Source organism: Nilaparvata lugens, chromosome 1, assembly GCF_014356525.2.
Source record: "Nilaparvata lugens isolate BPH chromosome 1, ASM1435652v1, whole genome shotgun sequence".
In the NCBI taxonomy this organism is placed as follows: Eukaryota; Metazoa; Arthropoda; class Insecta; order Hemiptera; family Delphacidae; genus Nilaparvata; species Nilaparvata lugens.
This window is the reverse complement of record NC_052504.1, coordinates 25838740-25854264: the sequence shown is the minus strand read 5'-3', so window position 1 is coordinate 25854264 and position 15525 is coordinate 25838740. Positions and strand designations below refer to the sequence as shown.

At 33.8% G+C, this 15525-nt stretch overlaps 1 protein-coding gene across 1 annotated transcript in view; it reads left to right on the top strand.

Annotated features, from left to right (window-relative positions):
• The window catches only part of LOC111054437 (dopamine receptor 1), a 309889-nt gene that overhangs the window by 283094 nt on the left and 11270 nt on the right, over nucleotides 1–15525 (top strand). Inside the window, exon 2 of the mRNA XM_039423614.1 lies at nucleotides 2447–2531. Coding sequence (XP_039279548.1) covers nucleotides 2447–2531 — 85 coding nt within the window. The remainder of the gene's footprint in view (nucleotides 1–2446; nucleotides 2532–15525) is intronic.

The following is a 15525-nucleotide window of genomic DNA, read 5'->3' as shown; positions in this document are numbered from 1 at the left end:
GCTATTAGATCAGATTACATTGCTTTTATTAGTTCATAGATTTATTCTTTTTTTCTTTATTCTGATCTTTATTCTAAATGTGAGTCGGAACAGGCAATAGCCTAATCCCTGTTTGAAGGAAGAAGAAGAAGAAGAAGACGACATCATGTCCGATCATTGGAATAGGCATCATAGCTCATGTGTATGAATTGATGAGATGCATCAACTAAGAAATAAAGAAAAAGATAGATGTTGCGAAAGACCATTTAATGTTCTCTGAGGAAAAAACTGATCATTTGGAGGGGGAGAATCATTTTCCCAGGGATAGTAGAGGGCTACATTGTGGATTAAAAGAAAATAATATTTGAGCGACACTTCTTTCATAAATAACAGTGGATTGTTACTTTTCGATCCAGGCTTTTGAATTTTATTCTATTTAACTTTCAAAAAATTTCACACAGGAAGAGTTCCACAGAAGGAAGGTTAGTTACCTTTGTGTAAGAATTTACAGACATGTTTTCAGCTGACAGCATTCGTTAAGAAGAAAGAAGTGTTCTCAATTATTATGGATTCGAATTCAGCACATCATTATAGATTCCTCAGTGTTCAGTGAGAATCAAATTGCTCTCAAATCAGGCAAAGAGATTGCACATCTCACATGTCATGTGATTCACGTTTGAAAGTTTCGGAGCTAATCCGAAATACCCAGAATTTCTACTGTTAAGGCATTGTATATGTATGAGCATGCTTTCGGGAATATTCCCCACTGACTCACAGAGTAGCTCAGTCTCACGGCATGAGTCTGCGGCCATTAATTGAGAATGAATCTCTAGGAGTGATCCAGGAGCTTCAAGAAGAAAGCTTTTTGAGTTGAGCTTTGAGAAGCAGGTAGGGAAGCACAAAACGATTGCATTAAATTATAGGTGTCCAGCAAGGTTGGAATAGAAGCGGTTGTATAAGACACCATGCAAAAACGCCAGAATAAATTAATTAAGAAGTTATCTTTCATCGTTGATTCTCCTTTTGGAAATGGTGTTTAGGTTCAATTGAATTAAACTATTATGAGAGCCATTGGAAATACAGTTGCAAATAGAATTATCGAATAATTATTATGATAATAATCATGATAAATTATCGTTTTTCATTCACCACAGTAATGTTCAATTCCTTGTTTATATTAGTCATGAAGTATTCTGTATCATTAATGAATTTATCAATATCATAAAAGTCTTCAGTATAAATTGAACCTGATTCCACCCTATTCATGAGTTTGTCTTAATGCAATAATTTAATAATGAACTCCTGAACTTTCAGATGGAGACACTAAAGTAACAAAGCATAAATAATTGAGCTAGCTTATCCTAACTGAACACAGGGCTGAACTTTTTTATATTGCCCTCACACTCCAGTCTACCTTATCGCAACAAAGCGAAGTAGAGATGTTGTTCAAGTACTGAGCAGTGTTCAGTTGAACAAAAAACTATTCCAGTTCATTTGGGAAAAGCGCGTGAGAATAATTATCAGAGGAAATTGAAAAAGAATTGAATCAATTGCAGGGAAAGGGCAATGGTTCGGATAATTGAAAAGTCCAGTAAATTGAAGAGAGTGAGTTCAATGAGAGGGATGGAACTGAATTTTGTATACAGAAAATTGAGTTCAAATTGTCAGAAAGAAACAAAATGAGGCTAGGATAATTGAACAGAATAACGCGAAAATTCTTGTGCTGTAAGCTAAAATTATTATGCTGTAGGCTAAAATTCCTATGCTGTATCCTGTCAATGGATACTCATTTTCGTATAAAGACGGTTTAGAATCACTGTTCTGAAATGAGTTAGCTGTGGGATAGAGAAAAAAGACTTTGTAGTTCCATTGGCTTTTCACTGACTCATGGCACCACCAGTATTTCAGTCCTCAGCATCAGCCTCAATGAAAAATGCCTGAAATTGAGAGAAGCCAATTGGGTTACACTGTAGGTGATCCCCAGAGATGCAAGCTACAGAGGATGATCTACTCACGTTGTAATTACATTAATCGTCCTCTATCTTTCCAAAGTGAGGTCTGTTTGTCAGCTAGCCGCTGTTCTTCCTTCTCTTTTTAACAGCGTTACCTCCCAATCAACAATTTTGTTGAAATCGTTTATTTCTCCAGATTAACTAGAAGAATGTAACTATACACTTAACTATGTCTAATTACTTCCTAACCTCTACGTTATATTACTCACAATACAAAAATCATTCATAACACAGAAAATACCGTGTTATCATTATTTAATCCGCAAGAATACAAATAATCATCAATTTCCATAACATCCATTATTCCGTTCAAACTCGTGGCTCCATGATTGTCACGATACGATTCCAATACTATAGTATATTGGAACATGTATATAAAAGCTTGAACCTCCAATCTATAAGCATGAGAATCTGGTCATTTTTTATGTTTCTTGAATCATTTGTATTTTTTCCAGGATCCTGGTCCCGAATATAATACCAGTCTCTTAGAGGAACCTGAGGACCTGGACTCATTGACGACTTTGTCACTTGTTTCTATTGGTGAGTGATAACGTATCAGCCTAGTTTCTAGTTTGATGATTGATGTAGCATATTGATTTTGCAAAGTCATCAATATTATTGATTGATTATTTCGTTTCTTCATACTTTCCTATTTCCTCATTTTTATTATTCTCATGTTCAGTATATGGTTTTTCCACGGGAAAATATTCCATTATGAAGACTCTGGGATTGAAATTTTATCTATAAGCATTCATTAATTTCCCAATCACGGTGGTTCTCAAGTATCAGAATCATAGTAATATGGGATTGACCAAAAGTTGATCTTGTTATAACGACTTCATACATGGTATTCATATCATTAAAAATAATGTGACAGTTTCTCCAATGTCAAACGGAAGCCCTTGTGTGGACTGCTGGAACTTCGTGGAGTACCTACTCATCCCTCATCAATCATAACAAATAACAAATAACATGGAATTCTTTGCGGCATTCTTTTTCCCTTGTAAATCTCGTATGTATTTCCCGTCATTTCCATAACAATGAACCTTGACTGGAGTGTTTTTGTTGTGGTTTTATTGCACGATAAATTCGACAAAGCTGCAATATATTAAGCCGACAATACAACAGCTAGCTCATAAAGTTTGTATGTGTAAAGGATGGTGTCAAGTTGAATATCAAACTTTGCAACGGCAAAGTTTGTCAACTTCTTAGCAGAGTTTAAGCTGCAATAATGAAGTAGTTGATAATATGAACCCATTCAATATAATCTTGTTGATAAGAATGTTGTATAATGCTACTTATTACACAAGTTGGCTACAGACAAGCTGCATTTTCACACTTTGATCGGTAACAATATGTGGGCATGTGGTTATATAAAAATTCAAGCTTCCTCATACATTTGAAAGTTTCATCAATTTTCATCATTTAATAGCTTCTTTGGAATTGAAAATGTGATAACTTCTCATCAAAAAGGTTAGTTTGGATAATATACTTTTAAAAGTGTGTACTACATAATATCATAGTACTGTAATGTCAAAATACTGACTGACAGATATACTGTCCTTTCTACATAGTCCAGTCAAGGAAAGGTTATAGAGGGAAAAGCTGGGAAGACTATTTTTGATCCCGCAGCTCTGTTTAGGGTAGTAAGGAGGTAAACATATCAAAAGTCCCCACCCCTACCCACTGTGCTAAGGGGGTGGGGGTAGTTTAAAGGTACCATTTTTTGGTTTCTCGCATAAAACTCAAAAACTATGTATCCTAAGGACTTGAATGTCATGTAACAAATTGAAGCTTACATAATTTCCTACAATATTTAATTTGAAACTTTTTCTATATATCCTTTAGTTTCCGAGATATTCGCTCTTGAAGGCGTGTAATTGTTAAAATGAAAGGTAAAGGTGTTTTGCACTTTCAGGGCTTATAACTCTCCAACAATGAACAGAAAGGGTGGAGAATTAGGGAAATGCGTAAAATAGTGAAAATATACATCAAATTGAAGATAATTTAATGCTCCATCAGATCATAATCAGCACGGATTTTTTTCATCAATCTTTCAAAAATTATAAGGCTAAAAAGATGAAGAAATTGGAGGCAGAAGTGTTTTTTCAAAAAATGTCTCACCTCCAAGAGCGGATATCTCAGAAACTATGAGAGATATGGAAAAACGTAGGAAACAAAACTTGTTGGTAATCATTGTGTAAGCTTCAATTTTGCACAGAATACGTTCTGTAAAAAATGTTCATTAGATGCATAGTTTCGCGGATATATGCGAAAAATTGAAAAATGGTACTTTCAAACCGCCCCCATCCCTTTAGCACAGGGGGTAGGGGTGAGGACTTTTGATATGTTAATCCTCCTACTATCCTTAAAAGAGCTGTGGAGTTGAAAATTGTGTTCCAAACTTTTCCCTCCATAATCTTTCGTTGACTGGACTACATGTGGTAAAAATAACGCTTGTTGGCAGAAATACTCGAGCTTTTTAAACATCCAATGAGAATTTTCTTCGATTTTACATTAATTTATTAGTGATACATGTGGTAAAAGTATACAAGTTAAGATTTTGGTTTGAAAAGCAAGTTTCAAAAACAATGTTGTTATACTGATACAACTGCTTGTCTGTGGCTGTTATGTTTGAGCAACTTGAACGATAATAGATTCGGGATGAACAATGCACTTCCACAAGATATTGTGTGTTAACTTCTTGTAGAACACTGTTTGCATAATTGAACAGATCATTCTCAGATTCTTACTAAGTTGCTTGTTACTTGGCATGTGTGGGATAATTTGTGTGCATAATTACAGCATACAAGTAGTCACTCTTCAAAGACGCCCTTCTGAACTTCATTGGAATACATGATTAACTAGAAACTCGAATTCATAAGATTAAATTAATGCTTCAGCCTCAAGGACTTCAGAACTCTCGTCATTTTCTCTTATTAGGTTCTTAGGTAGTATTTCTTGATACAAGTGCAAGGATCAGAATTTCAAACACTTTTAACTTTTGATACATTGCTCAGATTTCATCGTACTACCCTTCATTCTTCTCGGCTCGTAAAGACGGTTCAAAATCATGCATCATAAGTCAAATTCGGTCGAAAAATGGAAAATGTATTGTTGGGTGCATACTTAAGCCCATATTCCAATACATAAAAAATGGCCAACTTCTTGGAAATGTTATCAGAAGTATTTCACAAGACATGCAGCTTTGAATATAGAAGTTGGCCATCTTTTGTGTATTTGAATATGAGCATAAGTACACTTAACAATCCATTTTCCATTTTTCGACCGAATTTGACTTATGATGCATGATTTTGAACCGCCTTGACGAGCCGAGAAGAATGAAGTGTAGTACGATGAAATCTGAGCATTGTGCCAAAAGTTATAAGTGTTTGAAATTTTATTCAGAAGTTTTTAATATAAAAAAGCGGGAACAAATTTTTCTGTCCGATTACGAGATTTGACAGAAATAGCTGAAAACTGAAAAATGAGCCGAAAATACGAGGTTTTTGGGCCACTCTGTATCTAGCACAAGGAAATTTTGCATGAAGAAATTGGTTCTGGACTTCTCTTATGTACCCAAATAATATATTCAAAAATCAGAACTACAATATAAATTGCAAGCACACCCCCTTTTTTATGTCTATATTGACTGGACTATACTGTTTCTCACGTATGTGAGTGGAGTTTTATTAAAAGTTATATACTGTAGGTTATCAGTTTTGTGACCTCGATTAGCATAAGTTAAAACTATGTGCTAGCCGCTTTGTCCTGTAATTACTGGTACATATGAATCCTGTAGCAAAGAGCAATTATTATTGGAGTCGCAGTGGGAAGATCATTTATTATCCTGTAAGATAACATCTTCCAGATCAAACATCTCAGAATAACTGGAAGAAATATATATTTTGATTCTGTGAAACGAGTGATTACGTTCTCCTATTATACATTTTTTGTATTTTCAATATGCTCTGCTATATCTATTCTCATTTTTAACAATATTTTGAGTATTATTTACTGCTTTCTCAACTTCCTATTTTCACATTTCTTGACATGTGCTTACTGGACACCGGCGATCTTGAAAACGTCTGATAGATTAAGAATTAAGAAATCATAAACTACGAGTGAAGTTATATTCTCCCAGAGTCCATCATATTTCCCAGAAAGTCTAAAATCAATATTTATGTGTTTGTTATTGATGTTAGTTTGAAATGCAGTGATTATCGTTGAACTCTTTGGATATTCTTACATGAAATTGGAAGTTTTGAAAGATAAGCGAGTCAGAACTTAGCTGTTTTGGTGGAGTTTCAGTTGAGCATCTGTGGGGATCATCGACTGCTGAACAAAGAACGCACGAGGCCTTTTATTATCTCTATCTTGCCTTCAGGATTCCCTACATCTATGGCGTGCTCCCAGGGGTTCAGGCGAAAGTTTCTAAGATGATATCAGCTCACTTACTAAGTTTGCGATCTTTAGTTAATAATAATGTTCCAGACCGAACCAATAAAAAGCTTTCTACTGTAACGTTGTTCAGAGAAGTTGAACTCTACCAAAATAGTTGGGTCATACTATATTATAGGGCGAGACGTTATCTGAATGAAGAAAGTTTGTTTGTAGATTTTGGCTCCTTTGGATCTATTAGTTCCTCTCTAAATAATCTAAAACTGAAAATCCACTTGTAATGTATATAATATATAATCATATTAATCAACTGTAAAGGAGACACAAACGTAGATTTTTCCGTGGAACACTCTCGAAGTATGTGTAGAACGATCATTCATAAAAAGGTAGGCATACTGGTGCTTTCACTTGGAAGTTTTCAGGAAGTAAACTTTCTTGAAAGTTTAAAATATTGAGTAAAAATATTTTATTGCATAAGTGAATCTTCAACCAAATATTCAGCATAGCTCCTATTGTGTAAGAAAGACATTCTCACCGAAATATTGAAAGGTTGTGCGGGATTGAAAATTATTCCAGTCATTGGAATCCATTAGGAGAGAGTATTCCAAATCATTGGAATAAGTCATTTTGTTACTTGATAAATGATGTGATATTAATATAACTGATAATATAACTAATTAATACAACTGAGGTTGTTTTCGTAGAGATTTTAATAATTTATTCTAGTATCTAGTAGTCCAAGTTCTACTGAACCTCATACCTACAAGCATCGTCACAGAAATATACATTAATGGAATCTATGCCTAAGATTTCATTGTGACAAAAGTTCTCATTCCTTCAATCCACATGTACTTCTGCCTTTCATTCATGAAAAGAAGTGACAATTTCATGATATCAAGGCAAAATGCCAAGCTACAAGATTGAAAATGTTGAGACGACAAGTGAAGGACGCACTTAATCGAGGCTCGTGATCTCAAAAGTGGAAAGTAAATTTTGTGTGTGGGTACAGTGACAGTTTTAATCAGCCCAAAGTGCTCTGAGAAAATTATTACTCGCCAGGAACAACAAAGATCACCAGTATAATCAACTCCTGGAGTATCCAATATGCCCCTATTTTCTTACTTTCAACAGCGATGAGTTAATCAAAATAGCACCTCTAATTTGACAGCGTGCTTGAGGTAATTCTCGCCTGAATGAGATATTTATTGTTCAGCCTTATTCATCATTGCCTCATCATCCAACCCAATTTCTATACAGGAATAGGACATAATTTTTTTCAAGCTAGTTCAATTGAATCATGTATTTATTTATTCACAATTATCACAAAAACGTCAAAATTTTAGTTTCACTCAAATGACAGGTGACATGTTAGTATAATCTGATATTAAATTATTCCTATAGCTATCCTATAACTAAATATTGTAGATAAGAATCATCTATTTACAAAGTCAAAAAATTTACTCTCTAATTAAATCGATGTATATTAAATGTTAATGTAAATTAAATCCATATAACAATGTGTACTAACGTATTAGATATTAGTAGATAGTCTATATTAATCAGAAAAATTTATCGTTTTCAAATCGATTAAAATTGAAATACGGTAGCACTGTAAATAGTTTTCTCAATTGCTATTCTCCTAACTTTTTTTTGAATTATAGTTGCACTGACTCTATGTTTCTTATTTCTGCTGGGAGTTTATTAAAATATCTCATCCCAGAATAAAAGGGAGTTCTTTCAAATGCTGTGTGGCGATGAATTGGGAAGGCAATTATGTTTCTATTACGAGTGTTGTATTCGTGGTTGTCATTGCATAATTGAAACGTGTTATAATTCATTTTTACATTAACTAATAATTGATTTATATAAATAGCTGGAAGTGTTAGAATCACAAGTTGTTTAAAGTGTGCTCTACAAGAATCTCCAGCTCTTAATCTCCAGATTATCCTTAATTTTTCTTTTTAATAATAAAAACCTTATAAGCATCTGCAGAGTCCCCCCAAAACATAGTTCCATAGTTTAAATGAGAATACACATATGCATAACATATTGTTATTGGTGTTTTCTTATCAACTGAGTGTGACAGTATGAGGATAAGGATGACAAAATATGCACGATTCAGTTTTTTTGTGAGGTTTTGTATGAGTTCCCTCCAGAAAAATGACTGATCTATGATAAGTCCCAAGAATTTTGTAGAATGGGATAGCTTAAGTCTGTCTTCAATTGTGGGGAGTGTTAATTTGGTGCTGTCATATTATTAAATAGAATCGCAATACACTACTCCAAGCTTCTTTTTATTTTTGAGATGACTGTGTTGTAGTAGAGGTGATCAAACTCATTAATACTGCTGTAACAACAATCTCTAGTGAACTGCCTTTCATTCGATCCGTTTATGTTTGATAATGATCCGAATTGACAGTGACTTTTTCGCAAAAATAAAAGATCAATCATGAAGTTTCGACTGATGCCACACCAAACAGTCAATTATTCGCCATTGCTACAAAAACAACAATTATTAACAGAAAACCTTGACATTCCATCAAAGTTCCCTCTATGGCAGATAAGGCAAGGTTATCTCTTGCATGGAACTCTGTCTCAACTTCTCACAAGAACTCTAAAAGAATGTTCGGACAAATAATGCGTTTTTCGTACAAAATCAATAATTTCACTACAACTTTCTCCGCTCTAATAGTAAAATAATTAAAAATTTGAGTCTCTCCAACTTTAATACTGAATATCTATTTTTAAAAAGACAACGTTTAAGGTGGGCACTGACACTTTTTATTAGTTCCGTTCAAAAAGGTGTGTGTAACTCCTATTTCAAATTATCTTTATTTCTCGCACAACTCTGAACTTCTCTTTGTAGTAAAGAGTAAAGATGTGAATGATTGAATGGTTTGTTGAGTTCAAAGCTAATGATCGGTGAGTGAACGGTGAGACCGGTGAACGTGGCTCTGAGCGAAGCACTGTTTGGTCGTTGAAAGATGCATAGACTCACATGCAGTGCTACTGTACTTGGAATTGAAATCGGCCATTGAGGGGACAACCTGGTAGATTATTACATACTAAAGATCTTGAAGAATTTTGTAATCTACAATATTAAAAAAATACATAAATTATATAATATCTCGCGCTAAAATAACTCAATGGTAGCCTTTGTGAAGCTCTTCTTGGGGAATTACTATCGCCTCCAAGGTTAGGTCGACACACGTATAACGAATCTTGTACTGAGTCACCAGTATTGAGGTTAGGAATTTGAAAATGCGTGCGTGGACGCTAAGTGAACACCAGACTGACTGAGTCACTACAAGATTCGATACAATCGTCTGAATCGCGGGTGGCATTAACACTCGCTCACCCTTGATTCTTCTTATGACTGATTGTATAATGATAAAAATTTCAGAGGTAGTGTAGCGGTCGCTAAACACTGAGTACGGATATCTTAAAACTATTACCTGTGATGAAACAGCATATAAAATCATACAGGTCGAGCAAAAAACCCCGATGTAGATAATCTACGGAACTGCATCTCTAATAAGTTCCGAAGGATTAAGATAGGGTACTAAGGACCAGAGATCGTTCGGAATATACTTCGAGAACAGAGTCTTGTCGGGCTTTATGCTCTATTGTAGGAAATTATATTATCTCCAGCTGCATCTGCCATACAGTCGGAAAATTCGCTCCCAAGTCGAAGTTGGTCACAGATAAAAGCTGATATATGAGCAGGTAAGGACAGAGAATAGGGAAACTCGATCTGACCCCACACGCTACATCCACTTAGATCTGTTCCAATATCCAGGTTGAACCAATTATTTCAATGATCGTGCTCGATCGGTTCTTGATAATATAGAACGTGTCAGACACAATAATTGACAGGCTTAAGAAATAATCGAACTCAGAAGACGAATTGACAAAGTGGAAATATAATATAATAAAATATATAATTTGACAGTGCAGATTTGAAGCTTGGATTACAGACTGAAAATAGTTTAACATCGACAAAATAACTAGAAATTTGCTTGTGCTGGCGTGATACCATGCATGATCCAACAGACTTTATAATTGACAAATTTAACAGCTTAAAAAAAATAAAGAAAACAAATTATAAAAGATTTTGAAAATTACTCAAGGTCGTGGTTCTGGCAGCAGAGGATAGTTAATCAACTACAAGTTCTTATAAATTGTATATCAGATAAAATCTAGGATCTTAATGGTTATAAGCGCTTGTCGGCATGGCCATTACTTTAACGAAGAAAATTTTATATTTTTCTGCACTATATTTCTTTTTCGAAGCGAAGATTGGGGCCCCAAAACATAAGAACTCACGTGAATCCTCTTGGCGGTCGTGGTTCCTTTAGATCAAATTTTGTATGATCGGTGGCTGGTCCAGGCTTCGGTCTTAGCACGTGTGGATTTCTAATTAAATATTTCCTTCACCAATTAAATTAGGGAATAATTAAATTTGACTCTCTAGAACAATCAATTGATGAATAATTTTACAAAATAATAGATAAATTAGCCTAAGATATTGGCTCACAGATGAAAAATACAAAAATCGAATAAAATTTCACTAATAGGTCTTTGGTAACTTTTTAACAAGGTCTTAACGGTGAGGATTTTAAAAGGGAAGTGTGCTGCCTTCTTCTAAGCCTTTGGCTAGAACCTTTTTCTTGGAATCTCTGTGTAATTAATTTGCATGAAAATTCGCCATTGGTAGAATGATTATGACGTAGGCATGACATCAGTGGCAAGCAGTAAAATATAACTCCTTTGATTACAATAATAACTTAATTTGTATAATTTTGTAAATTGTTTAATTCCCTAGATACAGTTCCCCTATACAGTGTACATGCACTAGCATATATGATAAGGCAAGTTTGCTGGCTGATAACAGATTAATATAAATGATGCTTTCAAATGATCATCCCTTTTGGTGCCATTTCTATGACATATGATTGGCTTAGGCTTGCCAAAGAGATTCATTCACCATGTGACTCAGTTGAAACAATAATTTATAATTTCATATTTCTATAAAACTCTTATTATATTCGAAACTGTTATAATTAATTTTGCTGCTCTTATCAGTGATACAATATTCATGCTATGACCTTGTTCATTACTACAACATTCGACATTATAATGTAATTTCGTGAGTAATAAATAATTTTAACAATAATACATTTTATTTTTTTATTGAAATTCTTTATCCTTTTTCAATAGTTCTTAATTTTAGAAATAATATTATAGCTTGCATTAAGACCTGGCATGCCATTTATAATATTGAGTCAGTCAGCTGTGTCTGAGCTGTTACAAAACATCTGATCAATTGTAAACAAAATTGTAACCTCCAAAAAGTTCAATGAGCAATTCGTGAATGATTTGTTCTTAATTGGCAAAATAATTATAATTTTATTAAATAATTCTTTGAAAAAATGCGTAGTACAAAACGGTACTCTTATCTTATACTCAGCTGTTGATAAGGAAGCCTTATCGCTTGGGTGCTAACTGTTTCTTTGGCAAACCTTTTATTTTAGAAGGGTAATTATAGTTTTTCTAGTTAATTCTCTCATTTCATGAGATTTACTCAAAAGATTCATCACACCTTTAATTTCAAGTAAGAGCTAGCATTGGGAAGGCATAGGCATTGTGGGTTTATACCTACCTCTTCATGGTCTTTGGTCTATCTCATAAGAAAAAATACGTCATATCCGGTTCGTTCACTGATCAGCTCATCATACTTTTCTAACCGATGGAAAAGAACATAAACAGAGTAGCTGAACGTAAACAGACATGGCTGAATACGAGGTTGTTTACAAATAATAGACTCCATTATTATTTATTTGGGAGCAGAGAAATGCATGATTACATAAATTCAATAACATTTAAAAAATATCTTAAAACGCATTCAAAACAACTCCAGTCACTTTTCCATTTTAATTGATCATACAATTAAATAGGTTAAGTTCTAGTTTTGTTTACAAATATATTAAGCAGCAGACGAAACATCTGTCAGTCATGACTCATGAGCTCATGAGCAAAGACCTTAAAGATATATAGACCCACAATGCCTATGCCTACCCAATGATAGCTCTTACTTGAAATTGAAGGCCGCCATTGAGGTATTTTAGCACGAGATATTTTAATACAGAGTGATTCATAATTATGATACAATATTTTAATACGTGATAGTAGAGGTAAAAATAAGAAAAAAAGTTCATATAAACATATATCCATAAACGCTTCATTAGCGAGCTATACAGAGTGAAAGATTTCGTCCGGAATACAGTTAATCTGGTGAAATACACCGATGCTGAATTGTTTGGGACTAGTTTTTGAAAAACTTATGCTGGATTCATATGGAAAAATATCTGAAAAATCGAATAAAACTAGTCTGGAAGCTGTAGTGTGAGTAGTTTTTGAGAAAAAAGTTGAAATATGCAAAAAATCTAAGTAGAAAAACACAGACTTCTACGTTTGATGCCCAATAACTTTCTTTAATGACCAGTAAAGAAATAATTTTTTTGCAATAAAAATTGTAGAGAATTTAATTCTGAAAAGAATTATGTAAGCTGTGTACGCTAAATTTAAATAAAAGTTGAATTCTATGTAGTACATTACACCACAAAAATTAGCTGTTTTATGAGGAGAGAACTAATAACTCATAGGTTTTAGCTGATTGCAAATAAAATATTCGGTTTTTTATTAAAAGTTTTTTTTTATATGAAAGTAGCATATCTAAATTACATTGAACTTATACAAAAAGACTAGTATATTATGCCATTAAGCCTGGGAGGATGCTTGAACAGAAGTAGATGATCTCCTATGATTCCTGCCCAAATGTTTACTGAAAACCGATGTTGTGGGAGATTAGGATTGATGGCATTAGGATTCTCAGCTGCCCAAATATGTTGGTTGTGGACGTTAACGATAGCTGTTCCTGTAAAGTGTGCCTCGTTGGTAAATAAAACGGTTGTTAAAAAAATTGGGTAAACAAGTTTTACTAAAAATCATCGGCAAATACCAGCACGGGGAATACAGTGTCGTGTCAATGGAGTATGAACTTTCTGGAGGTGGTATGGATGTAATTGTTGCTATTTTAGTATCCTCCAAATAATAGATTGATTGACATTTAACTGCACTGACAATTCTCCCGTGCTCTTCTCTGGATGTTCATAAATTTCATTAAGAACTTGTTCTTCTAACTCAACAGTCATAGTAGATCGGGGTCTGCCTGCATAAATGTGCTCTTGGGATATCAAAGAACATGTTTCAGACAGACGTTGATGAATAGTGGTAAAAAAACCTTGAACTTGGAAATACTCGGTTAGGGAAGTTCTCTTGATACAAACGTCTATTAGTACTTCAGTACTATTACAGTGTCCCATTCCATACATTTAATGCATGTCAGCTAATTCGGAGTATGAATAATGTCTAAGATTACCTGCCATTTTTTAAAAAGTTAGCACTTAACACAAAAGAAAAGTGAAATGGTTACAAATAACTGGTTAATAGATTAAACAAAAAACACAGCGTGGTTACAGTAGGCCTAACTTACAGTTTGTTTTTTTTTTTGTTTTTTTTTTGTTCAACAGTGAGCTGAAATATTTCTGAAAATAATTTTCAGCTGATAATCTCTTTTAAATATTTTCTTATTTATAACATAATAAATCAGCTGTTTTGTATGAGTTATTAGTTCTCTCCTCATAAAACAGCAAATTTTTGTGGTTTAATGTACTACATGAGAATACATTTTATTCAACTTTCATTCAAATTTAGTTTACACAGCTTACATAATTCTTTTTAGTATTAAATTCTCTACAATTTTTATTGCGAAAAATTATTCGTTTACTGGTCAGTAAAGAAAGTTATTGGGCATCAAACGTAGAAGTCTGTGTTTTTCTACTTGGATTTTTTGCATATTTCAACTTTTTTCTCAAAAACTACTCACACTACAGCTTCCAAACTAGTTTTATTCAATTTTTCAGATATTTTTTCATATGAATCCAGCATAAGTTTTTCAAAAACTAGTCCCCAAACAATTCAGCATTGGTGTATTTCACCAGAGGAACTGAATTCCGGGCGAAATCTTTCACCCTGTATAGCTTGCTAATGAAGCGTTTATGGATATATGTTCATATGATCTTTTTTTCTTATTTTTACCTCTACTATCACGTATTAAAATATTTTATCAAAACTAGGAATCACCCTGTATATTTAATATTTGTAATGCTATAGATCACAAAGGCATTGGTATGTAATAATCTTATGGGTTGCCCCCTCAATGGTGGATTTCAATTCCAAGTACGACACTAGCGCTGCATGTGAGTCTATGTATCTTTAAGGTCTTTGCTCATGAGCAACCGTTCAGCCATAGAATGCATACAGAATGGAAGGTATCAATCTAAACAAGATCACGACACGTGACTGCATCATCTTGTTGGAAATTCATATTACTGCTATATTACAATGTTACATTTTCTTTCAAGATGGCGGATTTTGGCGTCAGGATACTAGCCGAGTTTCCATTCTGTGGTTCATTCTGTGATCACTAATCTGTGATCAGGCTTTTTACTGAACGTAAAAAAAAACTCGATGGAATTGATCAGTGGCTTTGAACTCAACCAGTTACGGTGATGATCGATTCCACAAAACATATGTGTAATAATAAAGGCATTTTGAGTCATTGATATAGATATAATAGATGTGGATATAAAAGAACGCTAGCGAGCTGAAATCTACATATCGATCTGACCGCTTAGTTCGCACCCTAAGGTGATGTGTGGTATGAATTGGACGACTTGAAATTATAACATCATTATAAATATAGTTAACAGTGTTCACTATGAATTCATAGCTTGGGGTGTCCCCGAAAAACGTATGATGGTGTAAAAATATTATCTTAATAATTAAACACGTATTTGTTAAAAATTGAGTTTTGGTTAGATACTACCACAGAATACAGCATTGTATTCTGTGATACTACCCTTAATGATCTCTACCTTGATCAGTTCACGCAGTAAATGAGTAGTTGTGTCATTCAACACTAATTTGTTCAATATATAACTAAAACTTGTAACCGGAACTAAAATCTCCATTTTCAATTAAACACCTAATTTGTTGTGAGAGTTTGGTT